Here is a 14,654-nt window from a genome sequence, read left to right on the forward strand (position 1 = left end):
GATAAAAATAGGAATTATCATTAATAACTTCACATAAAATGCGCCAATCAGTTAATTACTACAGTGCCACATTCTTGAATTCAAAACAATATATTACACATACAGATACAATGATATTACGAACAGTAAAGTAAGTTAAACTAAAAGTTTATAATTAGGCTTTGACAATAAATAGAAATGATATTATCATAATTTCTATATGAAAATGTGTATCGTCGAGAGCTTCCCTATCCATTAATAATGCCCTCCAGTTGCAGCTTGACTGCACGATAAAACCACACCATCTGCCTTCTGGCTTCTTCGTTCTTTTCCTTCCCATACTTCTCTTTGGCTAATGCAAACTATCATTGCCTTATGAAAAGCAATACAAAGGGTTTCCCCAAGTTGAGTTTTGTTAAATCTAAGTAAGAAAATGACAACTTTGTAAGTGTTATATGCATAGCACATAATAATAAACAGAAAACAAATTAAAGAGCTGTTGTATCAACCTCAGGAAAATGAAGCCCATAAAGGGCTGACGAAAATTAAGCATCACATTTATGATATGCCTTTGATCTTTCAATTACAACCTTCAAATTATCATCCCTTGTCCTGACCTGCAAACCAAAATGTTAATAATTTTACCAGTTGCTACATGCTAGACAGACAGAGAGCAAAAAGAAATGATGGCAAAAAAAAGTTAACATTAAGCATGGGAAGAAAAAACAGCTGAATAACTCTTGGCTGACACCAGAATACAAAATGGAAACTTTTTTATTCTGTTCAATGTGCATCCCTTTCCTAACTACACCTTTACGAATTTAAATTACTACTACTGCTAACATAGTCCTGGTGTTTTACCAGGGCAATATTCTGAATTAAATCACCATCTGGATACATTAGAAGTGTTGAAATCTATAATATTGATCTGCATTATGAAATGGTTGGGGTCAACAACAGAAAATGAAATTGTCATAATAGATCTAAAGGGTTACTCTGGCATGCTTGCAGCAGGTGAACTACCAGCCAGGAAAATCAAGGTATACTAAAGAAGTTATTAATAAGAACAATTTTGGTTTAACCTATATGCAGACATGGAAAGTTATAGGATTGAAAGACCTACCAACTATTCTCCGACCAATTTTCTAATTAAAATGGGGACAAGAAAAATAAATCAAACAAGAAGTCCTGTAGCTTGGCTATATCTTGGCTTTGTCAACTATTATATTTTTGGCGATATATACTTATATACCATAAAACAAAGAATTGATCAAATATTAGAAATACCAAACTTCAAAAGTCTTGGGATCTGCAAATTCAGATAGAATTACGAACAAAGAGATATTTATACATTCAATTATGCATCTTGGTTTGAAATTTTATATATAACTAATGTGCCATGCGATAACTTACAATCATCTGAAACCTAAGAGGATGGATTTAAGTTTAATATGCAAGACAAAACAGCTTCTAAAAAACTCAACAAGATTTCAAAACATACAATTACTGAAAAATTTACCTCAACCTGTGGACTTTTGCCACGAAGCAATATATCTACACTCTTTTCTGTCTGTGGATAAGAATGGAAGAAAAAGAAAACATATATATAAGTTACTGCAGAATGAAAAAAAACAAACGCACACACACACACAAATACTTACATATGTATGGAGAGAGACAGACAGACACACATATAGACAGAGACAAGGACCTTATCGGTTAGTATTTTAATCGTCTAAGACATTGGACCAAAATTCAAGGGTTAATATAATGTCATTTAATAACAAGCTTGAAGCCTTTATCCGACAGAGTAATAATCTTTCATCTAAATGTTTAGCAGTTGTGCTATCAGAAAACCAACAGGAAGACCATTAGGTGAAACCTTGGAGTATGACAATTACTCTAAGCCTCTGCCTTATATGCTGTAACTTTCGTACAAGAATATAAGATACTAACCAGTAGGTGTATGAATATTACATGAGCAGGCATGTTGTGCGTGGTTGTTATAAATTAGAAAACAAAGGTATAACGTTCAGCAGATAGGTTTATATTTATGATGACATGTACAGTAACTACTTAACCCTCTATAAAGTATCTCATTAGACAAAGAGATAAAAGAATAACATGTCTAGAGGATAGACAGGCACAAAACTAATTTTCTTCTACCATGTTGACTTCGGCAACTGAACTTGAGTAAGCTGTTTCAGCAGTCCAGATACCAAGTATAAGTTCCAGGTTTATTTTTACTCTTTCCGTACTATGGTGAGAGGGGAGTAATCCAGTTATCAAGTATAAACATTTCCGGGTTTTCTTTTACTTTTTCTTTCGTACTTATGGGGAGAGGGAGGAGAGGAAAATCAGGTCAAGGTTAAAATTTTGGAAAAAAAAAAAAAAACAGAGAAATAGATTGACACACCTGATGGGTAACCCAATAGTGTCTGTGTCTCATCTCAATCAGGAATTCAAATGTTGGAGGCGCTTGCCTCTCAAGAATGGTTTTCTGGCATTTTCTAGCTTTGGCTTCATCATCCCCCAAAGTAACAGTTTCTACTCCTCCAATCTGAAAACACAAGATAAGAATTGGAAAGGCACTTTTGACCAAACAGTAAGCCATATACCCTAGAGGAAACGTGATGAAGAATACGAGCAGAATATTTTAAGTCAGGATTTGGAAAGTAGTTCAAATAAACCTAGGCTTTTATTATTAGGATTCTTATTATTATTATTAGGACTATTTCTTTAGGATTCTTTTAAGCATAAGGATATTCCCAGTTATTCTAGAATTGTCTGAGCCTCCCTATATATAGAGGCCTTTGTAGTCTTTTATTTTCAGAATTGAGTTAATAAAAATTGAAAGCTTTTGCTTCTCTCCAGGTTTGTGTGATGCAACCTAACCTTAGGTGTGATGCCTAAGTTCTCTGGGTGTGATGCCTAGAAACCCTACTGGTGTGATGCTAGTAGTTCTATCCCTTTTCTTCTTAAGTTTCTTATTCTAAATCCCCCTTCTTTCTAACAATCAAGACTGCTGCAAATAAACCCTAGTTCTACAGTTCTTTTGCTACTTGTCCTGCATCAAAACTCAACAGTGTTAAACTATTATTTTTTGCGATATCTTAAGGAAAACAGAAACAGAGGATCAGAAACAATCAAATCATATTTGGCGTATGCTCTCATGAAAATTGAAAAATGAATCGACTATCTTTCTCACTCTATGCAAATTTGCATCTTAGATATCATATCACATTTGACTTGGAAGCCTATGCCGTATATGATATAAATAATACCTAATCATTTCCAGCAGAGAATCAACATACAATGGTAAAACGGTGTTGAGAGCTATAGAGTTTTCTAGTACAAGTTTCTCTCATCAGCATTGTTGACATCTTAATAATTTCTTTGCTACCAATTTAATCAACTTGCAGGACATACTATTAGGAAGGGGAGCATAAGACCATAAGTCCCTCAAAGTAAATTAACAATTCTAGTAAATCATGATTGGCTTCATATGTTATCTTCCTTTCATCCTTCTCTGCCTAAAGAGATTATCTTCTAATGCACATTGATGATGCAGATTTAATATTCCTACTTATCCAAAGATTCCATCTTTGTGCAAAACTGGCAAAATCCAGATCAAAACTTCACAGCAAAAGTGAAATAGAAAAAGAGAAGATATTAGCATGCTGAAGTACTGATCCTATAAATCATCTGGAAAAATAGTGTACAAATCCCTTAACTATGGCCACTGGCTCATCAACAGTTTCCTTTATTACTCTAATTTACTATAAGGATATTCATAGCTATTATCTGGAAACTATGATATGCCATCAACACAAAATTAAGATTTACAAGCAGAAGGCAAACCAAAATGATGTCTCTGATGTAAAGATTAAGGAGAACTTAAGGGGATAATTCAACATTTAGTTTCTTATAAAGATCAGAACAAACCAGGTCAGATAGAGTAGGATTCTTCATTATATTCTCAAGCTGCTGTCCATGAGCAGTAGCAATAAGCATGACACCTCTCTGAGCAATTGAGCGACATGCAAGAGCTTCAGTTTCCGTGCCAATCTCATCAACAATGATGACCTCAGGCATGTGATTCTCCACAGCCTCTATCATGACTTTGTGTTGCAAGGATGGTTCTGCTACCTGCATTCTTCGTGCACCTCCTATTGATGCATGTGGAATATTTCCATCCCCTGCTATTTCATTGCTTGTATCCACAATAACCTGTCCCAGTGGTAAACAAGTATTGAACTACTGATTGAAATACTGAGAGAGAGAGAGAGAGAGAGAGAGAGAGATAGATAGATTAAACAAATAAATCAACTTACCACTCTTTTGTGAAATTCATCTGACAAAACACGAGCAATTTCTCGCAAAACAGTGGTCTTGCCGACCCCAGGCCTTCACAAATTGAAGGACATCATCATTAAGACATTATATCAACTAGCTCAGAGATGTTATGTTCTTATCTATAGTGAGTAGCAATGACATGATAATGACAATTTCCATTGTTAGAATATTCCAAGGGAGGCATCAAATTTGACATGGGCAACAATAGATGAAGAAATACATTGATATTATAAGATCACATAATGTGATTTCTAACAGTAAATAATGAGGGAAACTATGCAGTCACAGTTATCTTCTTAAATTTTTTTCAACTAAACTCATCATAAACAAGTCATAGACATGTCAGTGCCGTGCAAGAGGCAAAGAAGTGGTTTAATATAATAATATATATGCACCATCTGGATTGCTAATATTTGACATGTTACTAGGAAAAACCATTTTAACAGCAATCAGATGACATACTTTCCAACAAACAAGATGCTCTTCCCATATTGAAGCAGATCATTAACCATGTCAATGTGACCACTGATTGCCCTTCCGACTCGGCAAGTCAATCCAACTATCATTCCATTCCTACTCCTAATAGCGGATATTCTATGCAACGTACCCTCAATGCCAGCTCTATTGTCCCCTCCAAAATCTCCAACTTCATTTTGAGCATGCTCCAACTCTTGCAGTGATACCTAGGCAAGAGACACTTTGAATACATCAGTAAATCCCACTACATTGTCATTTTCCTAATGAAATTTACCTGTTTCATATATCATTTTAGTTTTATCACTAAATGATGTCTAGAAAGTCAATTTAAATAAAACGGATAGAGAAATTGTAACCTCAAAAGTCAAAAGTATGCCTTTACTTTACCACAGTTCCCCTCAGATATTGACCCCTAGGTTCACCAAGATATCGTGCTTCCGGAAAACGACCTAAATCCAATATGACCTAAATCAAATACATCAGTAAGCATGATATAATCATTGCACGAAGAGTAAGCGCAAGCTATCTAAATACAGAAGGAATATGCAAAAAAACAGGTTGAAGTTGAAGAAAAGTTGGTTTCATCATCAAGTGTCGACTAGAGAAACAAAAGTAAGCTGTGGCTTGCTTATAAAAAGTAGATTGAACAGTTGTGAAAGTTAGAAGGGAGTGTCAAGTGATTCAGAAATCATATAAGAAGTGAAGATGAAAATGAGAAAAGTAAAGTAATTGATGGAGCAGAAATGAGAGACCTCTAAGAGTTGAGATCTCTTGGATTCATTGAGGAGATGGTCATGTAAATCATGCGGAAGAATCTGCAAGGGAAACAAGAGTTGGCATCTGAGAAAGAGTGAAGGAAGGCGAATGAAGAGAATGTGGAGCAAAGGGAGACCTGCAAGAAGGAGTGGAGATCGTCCTGGACCACAAGATCAAGAGGATGATGATGGGCAACGAAGCAGCGGCAGTGCCAAGCGGTGGAAGTGACATGTACGTTGTTATAGTTCTTGAATTGGCTCACTCTTGTCGCCCTCACCAGGTTTGCGTTCGCCCACAAACTAGTATGACCATGACTCATTCTTCCTCGAACGAACGGATAGACAAAAGTTTTCGTGATCAGAAAACCTCTGCCAAGCTTTTTAAGTTTTAAAAATTTGCACTTCACATAACTGCTTCTTCAAAAAGCCCCAAAAAAAAAAAACGAAAAGAAAAAGACACCCGAGGTGCCTTTGGGCCATCCTTCCTTGTGGCCCAACCCACTTTCCGAAGACGTCAAAAGTCAAAACTCACAAGGGTTGGCTGTGAGAGACGCACAGCATAGAGTGGAACACTGTGGGCGAGAGATGGCGAGGGATGAAGAGCACAAGGGTTTGTTGTGGAAGCTTCCAGTCATCAAAACCCAGCAACTCGGCAAGGTGGGTCCCGCCTTTGGCTTCGGCGTCGGCTGTGGTGTGGGATTCGGCATCGGCCTCCTCGGCGGTACGATTTCCTTTCTCATTCTCTCTTCTATTTCCACTCCAACTCTATATGATCTTAATAATAATATTTGTTTAGTTGATTCAATCTTATGGTCGGTTGAAACTTAATTCGTTAAGCAGTTAGTGTATTGACTCAGAATTCAGACCCTGCTATTTGCCAAGCATTAAGTGCTCTTCTGTTGCCACTCTCTTCTTTAATATGATTATCACTAGCTTATATGCATAAAATCAAATGAAATTATATCTGACATGGTTATTGGCTGGTTCATGAAATGAAATTTAGGCGTAGGAATTGGTCCTGGTATTCCTGGCCTGCAAGTTGCTGTTGGTGTTGGTGCTGGATGTGGAGTTGGCTTCGGATTCGGCTATGGCGCTGGGAAGGGGGTTGCTCGTGATGACATCCGAAAGTACTCCAATGTTGGCAATCTCTTTTATGGTGAAAATGTTGGCAGTCGTTCTGGAAATCCTACTTCCCAGTAAGTGTTATAATCTATTCGTCTGTGTGTTTTTGCTTTCATGCGTAAATTCATTGGGCAACTCATTTTCTGAAAGAGTTCAAAATAGGAAATAAACAGATTATGCAGCAATGAAATGTGAAATGCTTATTACTCATTTACTTTGCGGGAGGCTGTTGTTTTGGGATGCATATGAGATATGACTATATGATGATATTAGGAGACACTGCTAGGAGGCCTGTAAATCAATTACTTTAAAGAACAACATTATGTTAGTGCAGATCAATTTCTGGTGATAATTTTGTATTTCTTCCTGTGTGATTGGATGTGGGTATTGATCTTTTGTGCTTTAATGTTATCAGGGATGAAATAGGCGCTCTTGTTGACGAGCTTGTTGATAATACTAGGAAACTGGTCAGAGCTACTACAAGAGAGATCGACAAGTGGACAAAATGAGTTAAAGCAGCTTGCTTGCTGAGTTCTAGGGTACATTTGAATGGATTATGAGTTTATGACTTGTTAAGATTATCTAGGGATTGAAGTATATGTGGAAATTAGGGATAGATTTTTTTGTGTGCATGGCGATTGACATTGTCTAAGCATACAAGTTACTTATGTTATTTTAGAAGTCTGTTGGTTTTTCTGTGTACAGTACGGTTTATCTGAAACTTTGGAAGATGAAATCATGTCATTCGGATTGGATCAATAATGGATTCTGAATTTCCTTTTAGAGTTTGGCATCTTCAGAAACCCACCAAATAAAGAAATGATGACCATCATCAATTCAGCCAAACTCTAATAACAATGGAGGACGGTCCAGAGGAGACAAATGCCTCTTTTATTTCTTCATTTTCTGAACCCTATGCACACAATTATTCTTAGGGTCCTTGACCCAAAGCCCCAAAATGAGGGAAAATTATCCCACTTACCCCAGCAAGAGATTTTTGTTCTCACTTGCCCATTTTAAAACAAAATGACAATTTTGCCCTAAGCTAATTAATGAATTTACATCGTGCCTCTATGTCTCTCTCCTCTCTCCACGATCTGAACTCTCTCTCTCTCATCCCTCTCCGTTTGCTCTCTCTCTCTCTCTCTCTCCCTCTCATCGCTCTCCGACCTGCTCTCTCTCTCTCTCTCTCTCTCTCTCTCATTCCTCTCCGATCTGCTCTCTCTCCGTCTCTCTCTCTCTCTCATCGCTCCCGGATCTCCAACTCCGGCGAGGTTCGACCTCTCGCCCAGGTTCTGCTGCAACTCGCAGGTGAGCTCAACAGCGTCCAACCGTTGTCGCTCTGACAACGACCGCGTCCAACTGCTGCAACGCCCAGATTCCGTGCAACTCGCCCGGGAGCTCGACTGCGTCCAACTGCCTCGCCGGTGCTGGTCGACTTTTGCTCGGATTCTGCTGCAGCTCGCCCAAGCTCGGCCGGCGTTGACAACGACGACCACATGACGTCTTCGATGGCCTCCTGGACGCCGCCGGTGCTCGACCCAGGCTGTGGCAGAGGAGAAAGGTGATTGGGTGCCCAGAGCTTTTCTCTGGGTGCCCAAATCAATTTCTTTTTTTTTTTTTTTTTTTTAAGTAACAGGACAGAAGGAAAGGAAAAAGGAAAAAGGAAAAAAAAAGTTTTGAATGTCTATTGCTCTCTAATTGACGTCTATTACACATCTATTGGAGGGCAATAGACGGCTATTGGGGGGCAATAGACGTTTTGAATTTATGTAATCTCCTTGTTTTTTTCTGTAATCAAAGTTTTATTTGTCTAAATTTTTGGAGATTAGTTCTCATTTTAGCAACTGAAAGTCCTATTGGGGGGTAATAGACGTCTATTGGGGGGCAATACATGGCTGATGGTCGTCTATTGGGGGGCAATACATGGCTGATAGTCGTCTATTGGAGGGTAATAGACGTCTATTAGGGGGCAATAGACGTCTATTGGGGGGCAATAGACGTCTATTGGGGGGCAATAGAGGTTTATTGCCCATCTACTAGGGGGCAATAGATGTCTATTGGGGGCAAAAAAACTTTCCGGTGAGATTTTCAGCAAATTCCGGTGGGCGGCAGTAGGTGACCGAAATCCGGCGACCGGTGACCGGTTTCCGGCGAAAGTTGGCCGGAATCCGGCGAACGTTGGCCTGAATCCGGCGAACGTTGGCTGGTGACCGGAATCCGGCGGCCGGTGACCGGATTCCGGCGGCCGGTGACGGGCTCCGGCGAAGTCTCCCATGGTTTCTCTCTCTTCTATTTTTTCTCTCTCTCTCTCTAAGTAACAAGGGGGTGAGGGTAAAATGGTATTAAAAAAAAATTAAAAACAAAAAAAAAGGTATTAGGGAAGACTCCCTTAGAGTGTATTGGGTAAGAGAGAATTAAAAAAACTTAATGGGGTAAGTGGGAAAAAAATCCCTAGAAATGGGGTAAATGGACAAAATCCCTTATTCTTAAGGAGAAATAAATTTACACTCCATGTATTGCAATTAATACTCCATATTTCTTTTTGAGTATCATACATTTTGTAAAAAAAGTCTTTCTAAATATACCTGGCAAATATCTAAGTACACCCAGTAAAATTATAAAAGTTCTAAGTACACCCAACAAGGCTTCCAATAATACACTTTTTAATAAACCCAGCAAAACTTATATCAAGAAAAATTTTAGATTCGGGTGCTGCCTGTTAAAACATCTGATTTGTGAACCATATCAGATAACTCATCAAGTACATCAGTCAGAGGGTGCCATGTATATTGTATTTTGCAAGCAAGAAAGATGCTTACAGTTGCAATTATCTTCCAACATTCTTACCATTAGATTGACGCATGTAAATCGGTGGGACAACATCATTGCCCATGCTATTGTTACCTGAGGCCTTAAATGCTATCAACACAAATATGATCTGAACTTAAAATTCAAGCCACATTCCAAGCTCTTAAAGATAATTTCGCAATGCTCCGTCTTTCTTTAACCAAAAGGAAACTAACTTTTTAGGAAAAGATTTGGGAAATTTTAGAAAAATGAACCAGCTGTTAAGAGGTTTTAGAGCAAAAGAGTATCGTGGATGGAGATCAAATTGGGTGAAGGGTGCAGCCACAACGAATTCAGGGAGGAGACTGCTGGGTGTGGGTTTTGGGAGTGAGTTTTGCTAGGTTTAATTAATAATAAAGGTATTATTGGAAAATTTGCTGGGTGTAATTAGAAATTCTATCATTTTGCTGGATATAAAAAACTTGCCGGGTTTACATAGAAATTTGCTGGGTATATTTAGAAAGACCCTTTGTAAAATATAATGTTTTAGTCAGATTTGCTCATCTAAGATCTAAGGGACAATTTTAAGGGATTGTGAGGGACAAATGCATCTCAACCACATGTATTAAATATAAAAGCGGAAATTAAAACAATTTAAAACTGTACATTTATTTTCAGCCGTCAAATTTACTTGTCCCTCACAGTCTCTTAAAAACTGTCCTTAGATGAACAGGTCTTATGTTTTAGTATACTAAAAAAAGAAAAACATAAAATGATTGTAAAATTAGAAGTGAATTGCACTCTCCATTCCTACTCATCCAGATTATTGAGGGCCTCATTATCCTTTTGACCCACAAATGGAATTGTGCTTGACTACCGCCGATCAGTACGGGCCGGGCCCAGCTGGCCGGTTGGTACAAATTCCAACTCTGAGCATCTGCAGCATATGAAAAATCGAAAATGGCGGCCATTGCTCCACTCTCTTCCTCCTTGTCGAAATCGAAACCCTCGGCTTTCCCTTCTTCTTCTTCTTCTTCAACAAATGCCATTTCCAGATGTAGTTTCCGCCCCTTCCCGCCCGTTACCCACCGACCTCTGCACATTTCTAGTTCCCTCCCTCCTAAAGCCGCGACTGCCCCTTCGGACTCACAAAGTTTCACTTCCCGATTTGCCCCTGACGAGCCCAGAAAAGGCTCCGATGTCCTCGTGGAGGCCCTCGAACGCCAAGGCGTCACCGACGTATTCGCCTACCCCGGAGGCGCATCCATGGAGATCCATCAGGCCCTCACGCGCTCCTCCACCATCCGCAATGTTCTCCCCCGCCACGAGCAAGGTGGCATCTTCGCTGCTGAGGGCTACGCGCGCGCCTCGGGCCTTCCCGGCGTCTGTATTGCAACCTCGGGCCCTGGCGCTACCAACTTAGTCAGTGGCCTTGCTGACGCACTCCTTGACAGCGTTCCGGTCGTCGCTATCACCGGACAAGTCCCCCGCCGGATGATCGGTACCGACGCTTTTCAAGAGACCCCAATTGTAGAGGTAACCAGGTCCATTACAAAGCATAACTATCTTGTTCTTGATGTTGAAGAAATTCCTAGAATTGTTAGTGAGGCATTTTTCTTGGCCACCTCCGGCCGCCCCGGCCCAGTTTTGATAGATATACCAAAAGACATACAGCAACAGCTTGTCGTTCCGGATTGGAATCAACCCATTAGATTAGCGGGGTACATGTCTAGGCTGCCCAATCCTCCCAATGAGGCCCATTTGGAGCAGATTGTAAGGTTGGTTTCCGAATCCAAGAAGCCTGTGTTGTATGTTGGTGGAGGGTGCTTGAACTCGAGTGAGGAATTGAGGCGATTTGTGGAGTTTACAGGGATCCCTGTCGCGACTACCTTGATGGGTCTCGGGGCATATCCTAGCTCAGATGAGCTGTCACTCCAAATGTTGGGAATGCATGGGACAGTGCATGCTAATTATGCAGTGGATAAGTCTGACTTGTTGCTTGCATTTGGGGTTAGGTTTGATGACCGGGTTACAGGGAAGCTCGAAGCTTTTGCTAGCCGAGCTAAGATTGTTCACATTGATATTGATTCTGCAGAGATTGGAAAGAATAAGCAGCCTCATGTATCTGTTTGTGCAGATGTGAGATTGGCATTGGGAGGGATAAACAGGGTATTGGAGGGAAAAGGATACAAGTTCAAACTTGATTTCTCAGCCTGGAGGGAGGAGCTGAAAGAGCAGAAAATTAGTTATCCATTAAATTATAAGACATTTGGTGATGCCATTCCTCCTCAGTGTGCTATTCAGGTTCTTGATGAATTAACTGATGGGAATGCAATCATAAGCACGGTGTCGGGCAGCATCAAATGTGGGCAGCTCAATTTTACAAATATAAGAGGCCTAGACAGTGGTTGACATCAGGAGGTTTAGGAGCTATGGGTTTTGGATTGCCTGCTGCTATTGGGGCAGCTGTGGCAAATCCAGATGCCATTGTTGTTGATATTGATGGTGATGGAAGCTTCATGATGAATGTTCAGGAATTAGCAACTATCAGGGTAGAAAATCTTCCCATTAAGATAATGCTGTTGAATAATCAGCATTTGGGTATGGTTGTTCAATGGGAGGATCGCTTCTATAAGGCGAATAGGGCTCACACTTATTTAGGGAACCCATTAAATGAGTCTGAGATATTCCCTAATATGCTCAAGTTCGCAGAAGCTTGTGGGATACCAGCTGCCCGTGTGACAAAGAAGGAACATCTTAAAGAGGCAATTCAGAAAATGCTGGACACTCCTGGTCCATACTTGTTGGATGTAGTAGTACCTCATCAAGAGCATGTCTTGCCCATGATTCCGAGTGGTGGTGCTTTTAAAGATGTGATAACTGAGGGTGATGGAAGATCATCTTATTGATTTCCGGGGCAGCATCTATGTTGTCCATGTTCGTATGTACAAATTTGGATGTGCTTGAAATCTTTAGTTCAGTTCAACCACAAAAAAGAAATGTCTTTAGTTTTTGTAGTTTTGCTACTTTGAACTATACACAAATAGTAGTTTGAATTCCTTTTGAAGAGTGCTGTACTTTTAGTAAATGAAGGTGTGGCAAGTTTCACGGATTGAAGTTATTTATAAGCTCTCTAAATGTAATGGTTTATAATTTAACTTCAATATGAATTTTCTTTTCTTGATCCCTGGGCGTCATAAAGCAATTGCTGATAATTAGTGTTCATTTAGTGAGAATTATGTGTTCTAGTTAATTGTAGGTCATTGTCTGCTCTTGCACCCTAATTTGTACTTGTACTTTAACTGAGATTGGCTTCTATTCTTAAGATTTGTTGGCTGATTCACTAGTATTAAGAGTAAATTGCATATGGATTCAATATTACTGCCGAGTTTGCTACTGTTAATGTTAAGTTTTGTTTGTATCGAATGCTAAGACTTGCTGCTGGCAACACTTCATATGTTGCAGTTCAGGACATGGAAAAATGAACTAAAGAACAACCTTCCTCTGTTTGTAATTTACTAAAAGATTTTCATCAGGTTCTGACGAGGCTGAAGCCATTTCGATCAGCAGCAGAAAAAGCCTTCTGATGAGACCCTTTGATGGAATCATGGAAGGAACAAGTACAAGGTTAGTTTGTCATGGTACCATATCATTTTGGGAGAAATCTGATTCTGAAAATTCAATGCATTCATCTTGAGATTAATTCTGTGGATCTATGATTGAATACATAGTATTGAACCAGTGTTTGATATTCTCTTATAAGTTGTGTAGGTTGTTTTTTGTCTTATATTTTAAGTTATTCAAACCAGTTGGCAAATTAATTTATTCTTCTATTAGCTTTATGATTTGTATATCTGCCTCTTGCCAATCTCATAGTGGAAGTCCAAGTAATAAGAATGGAACAAGTGGAGTCTACAGTACGTAAGTGTATCCCAACTCAATCATAGGTGGCTTGAAGTCAAGTTTTGTTTCTACCTCTTCTGCACCTTGTTAGTTCTAGGTGAACTTAAAAATCCATTAGTGTGGTTTTTTTTTTTTTTTTTCCACCTTACAGGTGACACCACGAGACAAATTGAGCAACTAAGTCTTGGAAGCAGGAGATAGTCGAGCAATGTGAAGTAGAGCACACAACCCTTACCACTATCTCAGACCCAATGGACACTGAATCATCCACACCAGGCCTAGTTTCTGATCATCAGTTTGACAGATTTCCACTAAAAAGTAAAAGAGATATAACTGAAGAGTTGAAGCAGCCAGCAAGGAACAGAATAAGCGGATCTGTTTAACTCAGTTAAGCAGAAGAGGTATTAATTTCTTGAACATTGCTACTAGATTTTCTAATAAATTTATAATCATACTTTACTTGATCATTCCTACATCTAGTATGTATCCACGAAACTTATCTTCTGTTGTGTATTCAATTACTGGCATTTTTGGTCATCCAGTTAGGTGTCTTTTAGTCAATGCAGGTAGAGTTGTTTATGAACACCTTCAACTGTATTTCAGTAATATTGATAAGAAATACAAACTGACGAAGAGCAATACACATCCATTGGGTGGGACGGCATATTTAGATTTAAAAAGTGCAGAAGATCGATGCATTTCTACATGGCATCAATTAGTGTACTATGCTCTCAATAAAGTGCTGTCTTGTATGGAACAGTTATCTGGGGGGCAGAAAATTATAGCAGCATTTACATAATTACTCTTTTCCATACACAGGTAAGTCTTAAAGGAACACATTCATGCGTGAAATATTTTGGATGGAAATTGCAGCAAATATGAGTACACATGTTTTTAATATGGTATGATCATTTTTGGGTTTGTGGAATGTTTGCATTCTGGCACAAATGTAATCACCTTTAACCAAATGTCCAAGTTGATTTCATGAAAGGAGTATCATCATTCCTCCTAGTCTGTTGCCCCTAGTTTAATAGAGAGAGCTTTGTGTCTTCCTTTTTCTCCACCTTCTCTTCATTCATCCAATCAAAGTCATGCCAAGGAGTTAGGGGTAAGCTGGTAACCAGGATGCCAACGGAAGCAAAGGATTTTCAGAGTACTGTAATATGTCTAAGAGATGGCTTATATGACAAGGCTGAAGCTTAGTTTGGGGTTTCCAGCTTCGTTATACTTTCACAACCACATACATTCTAGACTTATACGTCGTATGTCAAC

General features: G+C 39.1%; 3 protein-coding genes across 4 annotated transcripts; 2 read left to right on the forward strand and 1 right to left on the reverse strand.

Annotated features, from left to right (window-relative positions):
- Positions 1-5,945, reverse strand: LOC112170280 (uncharacterized protein ycf45). 2 transcript variants are annotated; one of them, XM_024307508.2, is made up of 10 exons: positions 5,705-5,944; positions 5,565-5,627; positions 5,200-5,277; positions 4,798-5,018; positions 4,314-4,386; positions 3,925-4,209; positions 2,396-2,539; positions 1,499-1,549; positions 489-596; positions 1-400 (listed from the first exon to the last, which is right to left on the reverse strand). In XM_024307508.2, the coding sequence occupies exons 1-9, from the start codon at positions 5,885-5,887 to the stop codon at positions 525-527; spliced, it is 1,170 nt and encodes a 389-aa protein (XP_024163276.1). In that variant the 5' UTR covers positions 5,888-5,944; the 3' UTR covers positions 1-400; positions 489-524. The 2 variants fall into 2 exon arrangements, with proteins under 2 accessions (XP_024163276.1, XP_040363819.1); XM_040507885.1 differs by lacking the exon at positions 5,565-5,627 and having other exon boundaries at positions 5,705-5,945.
- A 153-nt stretch (positions 5,946-6,098) lies between these two features.
- LOC112170281 (fibroin heavy chain) lies at positions 6,099-7,472 on the forward strand. Its single transcript, XM_024307509.2, has 3 exons — positions 6,099-6,288; positions 6,571-6,763; positions 7,105-7,472. The coding sequence occupies exons 1-3, from the start codon at positions 6,153-6,155 to the stop codon at positions 7,196-7,198; spliced, it is 423 nt and encodes a 140-aa protein (XP_024163277.1). The 5' UTR covers positions 6,099-6,152; the 3' UTR covers positions 7,199-7,472.
- A 2,804-nt stretch (positions 7,473-10,276) lies between these two features.
- LOC112170279 (acetolactate synthase 1, chloroplastic-like) lies at positions 10,277-12,663 on the forward strand. The gene is given in 2 exon segments (XM_024307507.2): positions 10,277-11,820; positions 11,823-12,663. Coding segments are annotated over 2 exon segments (1,947 nt in total). The 5' UTR covers positions 10,277-10,439; the 3' UTR covers positions 12,389-12,663.
- The last annotated feature ends 1,991 nt before the right edge of the window (positions 12,664-14,654 follow it).

The sequence above is a fragment of the Rosa chinensis genome, chromosome 6, assembly GCF_002994745.2.
Source record: "Rosa chinensis cultivar Old Blush chromosome 6, RchiOBHm-V2, whole genome shotgun sequence".
Classification (NCBI taxonomy): Eukaryota; Viridiplantae; Streptophyta; class Magnoliopsida; order Rosales; family Rosaceae; genus Rosa; species Rosa chinensis.